The sequence below is a fragment of the Calonectris borealis genome, chromosome 2, assembly GCF_964195595.1.
Source record: "Calonectris borealis chromosome 2, bCalBor7.hap1.2, whole genome shotgun sequence".
In the NCBI taxonomy this organism is placed as follows: Eukaryota; Metazoa; Chordata; class Aves; order Procellariiformes; family Procellariidae; genus Calonectris; species Calonectris borealis.
Window position 1 is genome coordinate 27,211,165 of NC_134313.1, and position 14,835 is coordinate 27,225,999.

At 47.0% G+C, this 14,835-nt stretch overlaps 2 protein-coding genes across 4 annotated transcripts in view; one reads left to right on the plus strand and one right to left on the minus strand.

Annotated features, from left to right (window-relative positions):
* ESRP1 (epithelial splicing regulatory protein 1) overlaps positions 1–5,638 on the minus strand; it is a 30,921-nt gene extending 25,283 nt beyond the window's left edge. The window contains exons 1-4 of the mRNA XM_075141465.1: positions 5,494–5,638; positions 5,160–5,288; positions 4,193–4,306; positions 1,540–1,654 (exon numbers count right to left, since the gene is read on the minus strand). Of these exons, the coding sequence (XP_074997566.1) occupies positions 1,540–1,654; positions 4,193–4,306; positions 5,160–5,288; positions 5,494–5,625 (490 nt within the window). The 5' untranslated portion in view covers positions 5,626–5,638. The remainder of the gene's footprint in view (positions 1–1,539; positions 1,655–4,192; positions 4,307–5,159; positions 5,289–5,493) is intronic.
* A 5,660-nt stretch (positions 5,639–11,298) lies between these two features.
* Positions 11,299–14,835, plus strand: part of VIRMA (vir like m6A methyltransferase associated) — a 29,129-nt gene continuing 25,592 nt past the window's right edge. For 2 of the 3 annotated variants that reach the window (XM_075141466.1, XM_075141467.1), the window contains exons 1-3: positions 11,299–11,420; positions 14,262–14,377; positions 14,634–14,720. In XM_075141466.1, coding sequence (XP_074997567.1) covers positions 11,358–11,420; positions 14,262–14,377; positions 14,634–14,720 — 266 coding nt within the window. In that variant the 5' untranslated portion in view covers positions 11,299–11,357. The remainder of the gene's footprint in view (positions 11,421–14,261; positions 14,378–14,633; positions 14,721–14,835) is intronic. The other variant, XM_075141468.1, reaches the window with a different exon arrangement.

The window sequence follows — 14,835 nt, forward strand, 5'->3', positions numbered from 1 at the left end:
CAGCCTGTCACTGTGCCTTAACTGACCAGCGACACTCTGGGTGGCTACAGTCATACAACTATTCCTACAGTGGCAAGATGTACACCAGATATTCACACAAGGAGAAAGCAAAGGCATCTCTCCAAAACAGCCGAAGTAGCTCATTGTCTTTAACTTCTCCAGCTCGTGTCAAAGCATTCCTAAACAATGTATTCCTAAACAATGTATTAGGTTTTTGACCATAAATTCTAGAAGCTGGATGATGGAGACTTCTTAACTATGCAACACAAGCATTTATTTTGCTTTTCTACATAAAAATTCTCACTGCTACACTAAGTGTACTGCTTCGCTTCAGACTAGGGGGAGAATTGATTTCTGCCCCTTCACTAAGGGAGATTAATCTTAATTTGCAGATGGCAAAGCAGAGCAGAGCAGAGAGCCTCCAGTATTCAACCTTACAGTTAAACACAAAAATCCACGCATACATAGATATTTTATCCCCCTGACACAGGTACAAAGCCCAGGCACTACTAGTCCTGCAGTGAAAGGCCATAATAATTCAGAAGCCACAGACTTTTGACTCTGAAAAATACCAGGTCTTAATGGCAACCACTCAATAAGCTAGTCAGAGGAAAAGAGTTATTAAAAACAACAACAAAACCAATTAAAAAAGAAATACTCTCAGATTCCTTTATCCCTCTTTGCTAGCTAGCTTTTGTGGTCACTGCTTCAATAGGTCGGTAGGGAAGTCAAGTGTTTTCCATGTCCGAGAGTACGTTTGAGATGAGGACTGGAGTCTGCAGCAAGAGGGGAGACTGCCAGGGAAGCAAGGAAGAAGGCACAGCCAAATCACTCACAGCCCCAGTTTCAGCTCTGGTAATTTTACATGGCATGCAAACAAAACTGAGCTAAGACTAGTAAAAAGCCAGACAGGACTGCATTACTGACCACTTAAGACTATTCAGAAAGTAATTTTAGACATGCCTGTCACTGAAAATGGAAACATGTTACTGACTGCATCTTATTGCCAGCCCAGCCTCACCTTGCAAGGTGTAACATGTACAACTTCCATGAGACTGAATACCACATGTGCCAACAGCATCCCTGCCTTAGGTTCACTCCTGAATCAAAGATTCACTACAAGTCCACATCAAGAACAACCGTTCCCCCTCCCAACATTCACTCTTACCTAAAAATAAAATAAAAATTTAACTGATGCAACAAGCAACCTCACAACTTTAATATTAGGATTCATATCAGCAATTTGAACAAATGTGCCAGTTACACTAAACTGTGAAGTTTAAAGAGACAAAACTATAAAGGTAGTAGAGAAAGTGTACAAAAAAAATCAAGAAGAAATACAGGATTTTCCCCATGGGGAGCATGCATCCTCTTATGTTTTTATCTTTATCTTTGTGAGAAAGCTCAGTACGGCTCCGAGTCACTCATTAAAGTTATACCACCCCTAAACACGTGTTGCAAGCATTACTCACGCATCTCTGTCCTAAAATTCAGCCAAAGCTGTAACAGCAGTAGAGATCATCACTGTTAAAAGGATACATTCTGTCATGGCCGCAACATCGAGTTTGCTAATGTCAGGTGAGCCAGGGCAACACTTCTTGAACTCTTTCCGCAAGTCAAAAAAGGAGTAGAAGCATTCAGGCAGCAAGATATTCTGTGAAAGGACAAAGTAACTACTGTCAGCTAGGGCAAGTTTGATCTACTCTGTCTTTAGATACCAAACTTCCTAACAATTTCCTTGTAATGGGTAGGAAACACAAACAGCCTTTACTACAGAGAAACTGACACAGCTCTTCTTAGCCACGTAAGCATATCTATAAACTTTTTTGCTTAAGCAGCTTTCTCTCTACATGGTTTAAGGAGAGAAATGTGCTTTTTCACTGCCAGAGAAACATTTGCTATTATTACTAGCACCTCAAATCCAATATATATGTAGGAGAGCAAATGCCTGCTATTGCAACATTTATCATCGATTCTTGATTCCAATTTTAACTGTAAAAAGCCAGAGGGCACTCAGTTCAGTTTATAGAGCCAAGCAAATTTTGCAAGACTAGCAGAAGACGTTTTGGTTTATAGACAAGGCTGAGTTTTCAGAGAATAGTCACACTTCAAATATTTATTCCCTTAAAAAAAAAAGAAAACAACAACAAAAAAATCCAACTGTGTACAGATAAGGGTTTGACATGGCACAGAGGTTGTCAGTCTATGCATGGTAACCGCTTAAATTGCAGAGTATGAAGCCAGGAGCAAGTTATGTAGCCCACTGGAAGTCAATAAAACCCGTTTCGCCCCACCACTACATCCACCACATGCTTTTAATTTTTTTTGGTGGTGGGAAGGAGAAGACATGGAGAAGACTTGGGGGAAGCTGTTTAAACCAACATAAACCTGTACTCCCTCAGTTAGCTCTTCACCCCAGAGCTTCCCCACAGACACAATACTTCGTATTCCACTTGGCTGTTTGTTGCCTGCAATGCCTCTAGACCAAAAGTAAGGGCTTTCTGTGATTTAACAACTAGTTAACATCTTGGCATTATAACAGAATGACAGTATATGTGAAAGCACATTTAGAGAGCCTAAAGTAAGTTTAGGCTCTAAAACAAGTTCTGCTTTGAGAACATTAGAGCTTATCTTAGCATGTGGACAGATGCATTAGGCAAACGATACTCTCTTAAAGACAAACTTATGAAAATGCAGGTGTGCTTGCCAAGATTTCCTGCTCTAGTTTAGCACGGCTATTTTTCTTCCTCCATGAGGGATCAAGTTCTGTACTTCACTGACACTCAGTTGGAACAGTGGATGCCAATTCATTCTCTGAATATCATGAGCTGCTAGATTGGTTCAGACTGGGTGTCTTAAAAGAAATAAACATATTCTAAAGAGCCTAGTGATTTCTGCCTATCTGGATTTTAGTGATCCCCCACCCCAACCTCCAGATTAGGGTATTCACCAAAGAACTATTACAGGTCTCATAAGCATCTGGTTTACTTAATCTTTAGGCAGCACAGAGCAGATTTCAAATGAACAATTCTTAACAAAACAGCAACAGAAGATTTTGATGAAGATTGGATTCCTATCAGTGACCCTGTGATGATATAGCAAAAGGATATCTATCCCCGACACCAAACAAACTTAAATAATAGTAGGAGTTGTCCCTTCTTTTATCCACATAATTTAACTGCATGGAAAGATTAACTGTGTAAAACACATACCCATTACAAGTGACAAGAAAGTCTGTTAAAAACCTGTTTCCCCATTTTCTCACATTATACCCTAAGACAAGTTACATATATACATATACAAAGACTACCCCTTCACTATGAATCATGCTGTTTCTTTTCTAAACATTCAAAGGTATAAATACTTAGATCACCAACAAGTACTAAAAACAAACTCATCCAATATCAGTTTTGTAACAGCACAGACTTGCAGCAGTGCCCCTTCAAAGATGAAGCAGCAAATTGATGGGCACAGAGATCAGTTGCAATGAGAGGAGCAGAACAGCTCAGTTACAGAGCAATGCACGTTCATAGCAAACCACAAAACGAGATATTATTAATATTGATGCAGTTATTTCAGGACTAGAGACTCAGCATATTGCTGCAACTCTATCACTATTGAAAAGTAGGTAGGACCTCATAACACTGTTAGTGTTTTGGCAACTCTGAAGTCGTAGAAAACTCTAGACTATGGGACTAGTCACCACTCATAGCCTGCATCAAACTACTGTTCAGCTCCTTACAAATAGGAGCACCGCCCTCAGAACGTCAACTGAATACACAAAGATTGAAAGTTGCTGAAGCTAAAGGTGAATGTAAAATTTCAAAAGGCAGTTTATGATTAAGATGGTTAACTATTTGGCAACACTTCCAAATTCCCACTTGTTAACCCATTGTAGCTCTTACAGCTACAAGTACTCTGTCAATGCATTGCTCCTTTCTCAAACACTTAATTCAAGAAGGTCTTTCGTCTGATTTAACATAAAAAGGCATCTCAGGGCTACATAAGCTTAGGGCATTGCCTATGCCTTCCACATGGACAGGCTCTTTAGCTCTGGTAAGCATATTAACATACAAGCAATGTTTGTACTATGGTTGTGTGGAGGCACCCTCATACTAAAGGGAAGTTGATCAGTTTTGCAAGAAATCATATAAAGCACACCAAGAGTCAAACTTAAGCTACAATAACATACCTTTTTGGAAGCTTCAGGGTGCAGAACCTGCCTAATGTGCAACTGTCCATCAGTACAGAAACAGAAGGAAGTACCTACACCAATGTTCAGCTCATTGCTCACGGACTGATTAAACTGAAAGCAGGAACAACAAAAGACATACATGTAAAAGAGATCAGGGTGGCTGCACTAGGCAGTGTCATCAGTTGGTAACATGTTATTCCTGGGCAGCAGGAACATAGAGCTGGAGTTTCTTTTTGTATGAGCCTAATCCTTCACTTCTGTAGATTTGTTTCTTACTAGCTTTCATGATTATTATCTTCCCAAGGAAACTGCCCCTTTTCCCCCCTTCTACTGAGAAGTGGCCACACAGACAGTCCACATGACAGAAAAAAATCCTTTTCCAGGAGCATTTGCAAGAGCACTGCAAGGGGACGTAAAGCGGGTTGCAGAGAGCTGCGGGAGTGCCGGCGCAGAAGAGCCTTTCAGACAGGGCACTCAAGCATGTTGGAAAGGAGACAGGCTTTCAGCCCTACCCTCAATGAGAATCACGCACACCTCCCTGTTTATCTAGAGGCTTCAGTACTGTCTCCTGCCCAGGACTGATGAGCCACCACAAGTCTTAACAGGGCCTGCCACCACCCAGCCTTTTCAGGGGGCACCTAAACTTGGCCTCTTCCAACACTGATTGGGGATCACCTTCAGCTGAGACTCAGGGTCCAGCATGGCAGGAGACCAGGGTAGGGGGATGCCTGACCCTGACCTTCTTCTCTTGGGGTTCAATCCCTCCCAGGGTGAATGAGCAAAAGGCAAGGGAGAAATCCCCACAAAGCACACCACAGACCAGGCTGCCTCTGGTGCCCCTGTGCCAGACTCCACTGCCCCAATGGTGGTGGTGGAGGGGATAAATGGATAATAACACTGCCTCTCCCCCATCGGGGAGCCCCCAAGGGAGACCAGCGCCCAGCAGCCAATTATGGGGTGTCACCTGTCTCAATGCCTGCTCCAGCGGTGGAGCCAGTGCCAGGCTCTCCACATCCACCTGGGTGATCTCCTGGCACTCAGCCGTCAGCTCCGGGTGGTCAGGCCGGACCAGCACGTCGTGCAGGTGCCCCAGCTCCAGAGAAAGCAGAGGAGGGGCAAGTCAGCTCCCCAGGCTGGAGGTCCCCACCTGCAGTACCGGCCCCTGCCCTCCACCAGAGCCTGCTCCAGCCTGGGGCACCCACCGCCAGCCCAGCGCTGGGGCCACTCTGCCTGTGGCCAGCACGGCAGGGGCCAAGGGGAGCAGCAGGTCGGGGTGCTCCCCCTTCGGGGGAAAATACCTCCTTACTCCTCAGGTCGACCACTTTCCACAGGAGCTGGAGCAGCTCTCGCTCATCCGAGCCCAGCCTTGCTCCGTTGGTGCCCGCCGTGGTCACGAAGAGGATCACCAGGTAGTCGGGAGACGCCGTCATGGTGCCACCGGACCAGTGGAAAGGACAAAAAGAGGGGGGGAAGAGAAAAAAGGGGGAAATAAAGAGGGGGGGAGGGGGAAGAGGACAGAAACTTTCCCTGCCCGAGGCGCTTCCAAGCGAGAATGCCCCCACCTGCAGCCTCGCTCCCCGACGACCTGGCGCGGGGGAGGCGCGAGGCTACCCCCTTTCCCACCCCCCCTTTTTCCCGGGGCGGGCGGCGGCCGCTCCCACGCCGGCTGCACCCCTGGGAAGCGCGCAATGGCTGCGGGCTTTTCTGCGCGGGGCCGCGGCCCTACCTGCCCACCCCCCGCCCCACGTGGTGCAGGTAGCACACACCTGGCGCCGCTCGCCCATTGGCCCCGCCGAGCAGGGACGTGGCAAGCGTGGGGGGGTGGCTGGCGGACTGGGGGGCCGTGATTGCGGGCGGGGCGCCCAGCGTGGGGCCGGGGCTGCGGGCGGGGTGCGGGGGGGCAGCGGCGGACGAGCTGTCCGGAGCTGCTCCGGGCCTCCGAGGAGCCCTAGCGTGCACCGACGGCGGCCTGGACCGCGCCGGGCTGCACCTCCCGCCGTCAGGGAGCGCTGCCCGGGAAGGTGCGACTCCTCACGGACGGGGCGGTGGAGGGGAGCGGGCCCGGGCGGGGCCGCCCGCTCCTGTCGGGACATGTCGCGGACGGGGAGGGCAGGTCGGCCCTGCGTCCGCGGGCAGCCCGCAGCCCCGTCCGCCGGCGGACCGCGGCGCGGCTCGCCCCCCGGCACTCTCCCCTCCCGCTCCGCCTGGTCGGAATGGGAGCGGAGACGGCAACACCGCCCGCAGCCGCCCCGGTGGGTCTCGCCCTCGGCGCGGGGTAAGCGCGGCCGTCGGGGGCCGCAGGGGCCGGGCCGCGCGGGGCGAGGGAGCACGGTGGCGGTGTGCGGGCCGGATGCTGCCGGGAGCAACTCCTGCCGAGGGAGCCGAGCGGGCTCGGGGCGGTGTAGCCTTTCCTCCGTCGTGAGCAAGGCGGAGGCATCCCAGCTTCTGCATCACCCCGGCGCGGCCGGTCTAGGCGTGTGTTAGGGGCTGGCTGGTTTGGCTGTCGCGGCCTTCCCTCGATGACTTGTGGGGACTTTGGTCCTTGTGACAACAACCTCTCCTCTGGTGATCACTGTTCCACTGTGAAATTTATGTTTTAAATGCGTATTGCTCAAAACCTGATTTTTTCATGATAAGTAACTGAAAAGGTTACTGAATGTCAGGTAAACATGTAACACCAACTTTCCCCAAGGAAATCCTGTAGTACATCTAGTTCTTGAAGACCCCGGTTGTGTATTTCCAAGTTTATTGTGATGCTGCTTCTCTAAATTTTTACTGAGATGATGATGCACATCCTGCTTTTCTTCATCACTGTTCCTTGTGCTGGTGCAGGTTCACAACTTGGACCATCTTTTATTAATGCATCCGCATTCGTTGGTTTGGCAGGAAGGAAGAGAATGTGTTTCACAAGCACCGGGGATCCTGTCAGCCACCGACGAGGCCAAATAGCGCCCGGCACCCTCATCCTGCCCTGCCGCAGTCTGGTGCAGCGTGGTTCTCGGTGCAGGGACTGCCACCAAATTCCTGCTTGATAGTTTATGTGCTTCAATAGACAGCCTTTGCATGACGGAAGATGGCTGGAGTAATGTTCTCTTTTTTTGGTGTAAGGTTTTGAAAATGGCATTCACTGATAGCAGTTACTGCAATTTGAGGGGTAAAGATGGCAAATTAATTCATCCAGTTTTTAAAAGCAGTAGCTGAAATTGGCCATGTGAATCTGGCATCAGGAAACACCCGAGCTAATCGTGTCCCTTCTGTCAGAGGGTTATAGTGCCTGGTTTTCTTTGTGCATTTGTCTTCCAACTTTCTAATGCATTGAACAAAACACACGCGAAGCGGAGCACTGGGGTGTGCGTCCTCAGCGGTGATTGCAGCTGATCTGTACTCAGCGTCTGCAGAGTGGGGTAGGTCCTTGCACAGGGAGTTGCTCAGTGGCCTTTGCCCAGACTGGAGCAGAGGGATTCGATGGTATAGAGAATTTCTTTGCACAGTTTCCCTTTCAGGTCTTAGTTTAGTGCAATTTCTTCTTAATAAAACTTCATACTTTAGTAAAAAAGTCCAGAGCCACGTTTGTGAAATGACTTCACGTTGGAGCATGCCAGATAGGTAGAGCTTGCTTGGTTGGCTGGTTTTCTTTCAGTGAAACTTAATCATCCATTCTAGATGGTTTCCTTCCCAATGCCTGCTTGGCTTTCGAGAGGCAACCCTTGTCTTTGTGAGAACAGTTTCTGGATGGGTAGGTGCTCCTTTACTTTGATTTGTTGTGTTCTGGCTTACGCCTTATTGTCTCGTCCTATCTTGTCTCTTTCCATCTAGGAGCACCAGACTCCCCAGCTTATTGCTACTGCAGGCTGCCATTATGTATAGGAACCTCTTTCATAGGTTAAGCTTTACCCTAAAAGTATTTTTAATTCCCATTAATGGGACATAATTCCATTATGTCTTTTGGGTTCTTGATTAACCCGTGGTTTTTTTATTTATTTATTTATTTTGGAAGCCACTCACCACTAACTGCTACTGTAGTGCCATTACCTTTTATTTTTCTCTTTCTTGGGTAACACATTCCCTAAAATGCCTGTTTTCCAGTCACAGTTCCCATTCCACCCTCTTTCTTTCATGCCTTCAGCATCTGGTCTGACAACATGCACCAGTCATTCAGGTTCCTGTGTTGTGTTGCCCAGGCTCCTGGCGTTTGTGTACTCCCATTCCATTTTTTTCTCCCTGGCCGTTCGTTATCCCCAGCCTGGTTAAGCATAGTCTTTGCATGAAGTGTCATCTTCCATGTAACATCGGTGTTGTTGCCTACAGGAATGTACTAGGGTGCTTTGGGGCACAACGACCTCTCAAGGCTCCTCCCAGCACCTTGTTGCTGTATTTCTCTCCTCTGATATTCCTTCTGTTTCCTGCCTGCTGTCTGTCTGTCTAGCTTCCAGCCCCTTTGCTCTTTGCTAATCCTTTCTGTATTAGTTCTGGTTTCCCATCACACATCCTTTTGTGACACTTTCTGTTTCAAGACATTTCTGAAACTACACACACCTTCCATTATGCCAAGGAGCTGGTCTTAACACCACCTCCTGACCACAGCAACAGACTTACGTGCCCTCTTATTTATTTCCCCTGTGTTCCTGAAGCTTCCTCCTCTCACCCATCGACCCCCTTCCTCCCAGTTTATTTTGAACAAATGTGTGACTTTGCACATCTCACTGTCTCCAGGTTTTTCCTGTGAGTTCTGCGTCTCCCACCCTGCTTTATTCCTCTATAGGAGGGTCTTCAATTCACCCCAATACCACCTGCAACTCTGTTATCTTTCCCTGCACAGACCTGTGGTCCGTGCCAGGTCTCCCACCTGTATCACTCTTCCCCATCACTGCTCGTGTTTTCTTTCAGAATATCAACTTTTTACAACTGGAATGGGAGAATCAGCAGAGCTGTATCATTTTCTTGGAATGTGTTAATGGTTACCACAAACTGTTTTTTTTTTAATCTCTCTAAGGTAATTGCTGCTGCTAACCGAATTCTGTTTTCTCTACTTTCATCAGTCACTGTGTATCTATCTACCAATACCCATTGTTCCCTGAAATCATGCAACTGGGTGTGACATTCAAACACTGCTGCTTTACCTTGCAGCAAAGAAACACCACTGCAGCAAAGCCCAGCCATGTGCTGAAATCAATGACACTGCATTCAGAGCCATCTGAATTTAATCCTGCAAAGCTGATTCTTCTCACATCCAGAGCCGTAGCTGTTACCAGCAGCAAGAGTCACTGCAGATAAAAACGCAGGGCTGGAATTCCCCTGCTAGTTATTACTGAAACTACTTGTGCTAGCTGACCTGGTTGCGATACTGTTCCAGACTGTCCCAGGAGAGAAGCCATCTAACTAGGACTGCGTTCCTCCGGCACAATGGTACACGCGACAATGCCCATGTTTGGAGGAGATCTGCAGAGCTATTCTTGCACAGAAGTCTCCAAAGAGCCCATAAACATAACCAAAATAAGCCATGGCAAGTGTCACTAGCAGCTGTAAGGCATTGCGCTGCTTTAGCAAAATACATATACATTCAAGTTTTTTCTACACACAAAATTTATATTTAATTCCAGAAGTTTAGATCTGTTTATCCACCAGGGCGAGAGAGGGTTCCAGCTCAGGTGAAGAACGACAGCGACCAAACCTGCCGGCATGGCCAAGGAGACCCCTTGATTCTCAAATTCTGAAATGTTTCTGTGAAGGGATTTGCAGTATTCATGTTTTCAGTGGATTCGGAAGCAATTCCAGTCGACCAGTCTCTCTGCACTGCCACAAAACACCTCTTCAGGTGTGCCAATAAAACTGGTTGCGGAACTGCGCGTTGTGGCCCAGCTCACCAACACGTGGTGTGGGGACAGGAACTTCCTGAACTAGTTTCACCACTGAAAATGGATATATCGAACCACACCCTTGTTTAAACTGATGCAACGTTTTCACCTGAAGTCCAACCTAGAGGACTGCCACTCCTGGTGCAAGTGAAACTCTGGAGCATCAAGAGACCAGCAAGCTTAGCTACTGAAACAAAAAAGGGACTCACCAATTCCTGATGCGCACACAAAACAGCTTATTTTGTTAAGAAGCTGTGCCAGAAACAAGACACAGTTAAGATATAATTATCACCATTAAGGAAAGCGCAGGGATGTGGCTGAGGCTCCGGTCGGCAGTTCAGAGATGTTACACATCCTTTTCTAAGCTTCCTCTAAAGGCACATGGTGCAGTTTTGCTACTATAGACGTAGAGCTTGTACACAAAACTTGTGTAACCACACACCGCTTGCATAAGATCAATTCCACATCATTCTCCTGGCCACGGCTGACTCTGGCTTCACGGCATCTCTAACACGCATACAACTTAGATGCTGTTGCAGAAGGCGCTGGATGCTAAACAAGAACATCAGGAGCTGTGGAAAGGTTGCAAGGAATTGTTCTACACATACTTCAGAGAAGCGACAATTTCTTACATCTGAAAAGGGTTAAATACGGAAAGGCTGCAAAGGAAATTTCTCAAGCAGGACTGAGTTTAGTCAGTGTTGAGCTGCAGCTAAATCTTGTGAAACCAAGCAGAAGCAAAGCTTGGAGCAGACTGCAGTGGCGCACAGCCAAATTCACGGCGATGCACACCGAGCTCGGTCTCCGGAGAGCAGGAGCACCGCCCGAGGGCACCACTCCCCTGCTCACAAGCTCAACCTGCAGGCACGAGTGCCGCGCAGCGACCCCGCTCCCGCCGCCGACCCGCAGCTCTCCCTCCGCTGCCTCCAGCAGGCAGCCATCGCTGAGGGGAAAGCCCGCTCGGCCGCCCCGAGCCTTTGCTCATCCGGTGCACTCGCCAGCGCCGCGAGTGGCCCCGCGCCTCTCCCGGGCCCGGGAGCAGCGGGGGCGGCAGGTTCGAGGCCTTGCCCGCCGGTAGCCCCACGCCGGAGGCTGCCGCCGCCAGCCCCGGCTCTGCCTCCCCTCACGGCGCTGAGGGCGGTGGGTCCCGCGCGGGCGGGGCAACGGTCCGTGCCCGCGTCGCCCCGCCCCGCCCCGCCGCCCCGCCCCGTTGCGGCAGCCCCGCCCCTTCCCGCCCCCTGTCAGGGCGGTGGCCCGGAAGCGCTCGCGCTGCCGCCCGGAAGCCCTTCCCCCTCGGCCGAGCCAAGATGGCGGTGGACACCGCAACCGAGCTGCTGTTTTTAGACACGTTCAAGCACCAGAGCGCGGAGGTAACGCGGTGGTGGCGTTGGGGCTGCCGCCTCCCTCATAGTCCTTCTTCCCGGCTGCCGCCGGCGCCCTCCTGCCCTCGCCGGGGCCTTCCCGGGCCGCGGCGGCTGCGGGGCACGGAGCGCCGCTGGGGCGAGCGCCGCTGGGGTAGGCCCCGGCGGTGGCCCTCGCCTCAGCGGGTGGCCGGGCAGGAGGGAGTAGGCCCTGGCCAACTGCCCGCCGAGAGGGAATCTCCGCTCCCTCCCCGCCTTGCCCCTGAAGCCTTGCCCAGGCCGCGGCGCCGGACCCCGCGGTGCGCCCAGCCCACAGCTGTCCTGGCAGCCCGCGGTGCCGCGGGCAGGGGGCTGAGGGAGGGCATTGCGGGGGGACAGGAGCGAGGATTTAGAGGTAACGCGGGGGAGAAGCTAGTGGGAAACAAAGAGGATAAAACCGGTTGGAGAAATCGATAAGGGAGGAAGCCAGGCAGAGGGCCATACCCGTCTGCTTGAGAGATACCAAATGCTTTTCTGTAGTTAATGAGGAGGATGGGTATTTGTGTGCACGTGAGATCTTCCCTTAGATTTATGCAGCCTGCATGCATTGTGAGAAAAAGGAATATTTCAAGCTTTCTTTAGCAGCGGGAGTTCATACAAATATTCCACTTCGAGGCTGTTGGGATGCTGAGCATCCTTGAAGCTGCTTGTGCTGCAGCAGGTTTGCCCAGGGCTCTGTGTTGTTCAGAGTGGAAGAAGGGGATCATGAGGGGGAAAACATAAAGTGTAGTGTAACTTGAGAAAGATGCTGTGTTCACGGACAGGCATTAGGGAAAGAAAATGAAGTAATTTGAGCTGATGCTGCAATTAAAAACAAACGGGAAGCTATTCTGGAGTCCTTTCTAAGCTGCCAGGATTAGGGAGACCCACATGTATTTTTAATTCTACTATTTAAGCTAGTATTGGGCAGGAAATGCTAGCCGCTGCTGTTCCCCTGCAGGACAGTATGTTCTGTTATTGAACATTTTTAATTGTGTGTAATGTTTCCTGGCACTTTCATTCTTGCCAGTGACGTTTTGCAAACCTGAACCATATTCAATTTTCATTAAAGAAAAAACCAAAATGTATTTTACATGTTGCAGGAAAGCCTCCTTTATGCTATACTAATTCTTCAGCTAAATGGATCGTGAGTCTTGCCTTGGAACTTGCATTTCTTGAAAAGTATTGCTGAATTTTCTAATAAAATTAGTTATTTGGCTTAGCTATGCAGTTTAACATGTGTGGAGCGATTCTGATGTAGTTTTTTTTTAGTGTTTTGGACGGAAGGTGAATTGGATTCACTTGTCATCCTGTTGATGCATGGCTGTCAGGGCATAATCCCATATCATTTAAGCTGCAATTTGTCTTTTTTTGGGCAGCACTGCTGGGGATGCAGCCTCCTCAGCAGCAGCCCTTCCTCGAGAAATCTGAGTCTCCCACGTGACACATACAGCTTTTTTAAAGGCAAAGCAAAGAGCTCCCACAGCCCTCACTCCTTGCAGGTGACAGTCACCCCATTCCTGTTAGTAAAGCTATGCTCCCGGTCATAGCGGGGTTCTACCATCCTGCTTGTCACACATCAGCCCTTAGGATCAGTTGTATTTGTGTGCTAAAGGATGTATGCATAGATTTCTTCTTAAATGACAGTAATATGTGCCCAAAAGCACACGCTTAAATATTCTTTTTAAAACTTTACTTGTGACTATTTCTTTGTTTATTAGTTTTCTAAAAATCTTAGTATTTTGTTGCCTTATGTTGGTAATTTTGGGGTTTCTTTTGCTTTCTGATTGTGATGAAAGTTATATGATTTTTGACTGCAGATAAATTTCTTTTTTAATTTACATTTTTTAGTTATGTTGGTAGATACTTAGATCAGTTGTTTTGTGTTTTTTTTTTTTTGTTGCTAGTGCGGTCTTTGCTAATCCAATTTGCTAATTGGAAACATTCAGTGAGAAATGTGATTCTGAGCTTCTGTTCAAGAAAGTCTTTATATGCTTACGGTTGGACATATAGTTGATCTATGTTTACTTAATTTGTAAGTGTATATATGATAGAGATAATGTACAAATGTAGTAGGACCTAATATGAATCTAGTGAGAGGAGACTTTTGGCATTAATGTGGTGGCTGCTACATGGGAAGTCACTGTGACTTTATTATAACTTCCTAGTTTGCTCAAACATCTTTTAGGAGTGCTGAAGCATAACATTTCTTTATACTTGCTATTTCTGGGTGGTAAACAGAAATGTTATTTGCAAAAGGTTTTCAGATGTTGTTGCAAAATTGCAGAAATAAGCATCGTACGGAATTTTTATACAGGTCTAGTAAAACAGATTTATAGTATCATTATAATTTCTAATATTACATTTGAAATAGAAACATTTGCTAATGTTTAAAATTAAAACACATGTTTTCTTTTTTCTTTAATTGTAAAATTGATATGTTTTATTAAAAGGGAAACATATACTTAGTCTTTCTCTAATAATTTAAGTTCCAGTTTTTACCTTTGCCAACATACCTTCTGTTAGAAAAAAAACTGTTACTGTTTAAAAGATTCTTCCAAATAAAGGGAACAAATTATGTAAATAAACCAGTAACACTTTCTATAAAAAAATAGTGTTAAATATATGAAAAGTGCCAGAAGATTATTAAAAAAAAAAAAAACAAACCCAAAACTTTTCTGTCTAACAGTGTTTAACAGCATTTAGCATTTAACAGAATTGAATTTTGTAATTATTAGGATTGCAACCTTAATTTGGTTAATAAAGAATATGAGTACATTACGTTGTTTGCATTTTACATTTCTTAGACTTTCTTTATTCTTTGTTTTGTAGCAGAGTACCAATATAGATGTAGTTCGTTTTCCATGCGTGGTTTACATAAATGAAGTACGTGTCATTCCTCCAGGAGTGAGAGCTCACACAAGTTTGCCTGACAATAGGGCTTATGGGTAAGTGAAAGATACTAGGTAGAAAGTGAAAGATACTGATTCAAGAACACCTTCCTGTTATTTTTTCTTGAACTTCTGTATCTCAATAGAACCTCCTTTATAAAAAGGTAAAATGCACTTATGTGTCTGCTGAACTTGTAATTATTTTGGCAAATTATTTAAACAGTATAATTTAAAGTTTTTTTTCCCTTGTTAGTCCTAGTTACTCTGATAAGGAGCTCAACAGATTTAATTTTTACTTTTGTTCTGTTTCCAGAGAGACATCCCCACATACATTTCAACTGGACTTGTTTTTCAACAATGTCAGCAAGCCAAGTGCCCCTGTTTTTGATAGGCTGGGGAGGTAAGTACTTTCAAGATTAGTGTGTGACTTCATTATCTACCTTTTCGTCCTGAGAATTCTTAGTACAGAAAATGCACAATAGAAAATCTGCGTCTCCCATGATTTTCATGTTCGG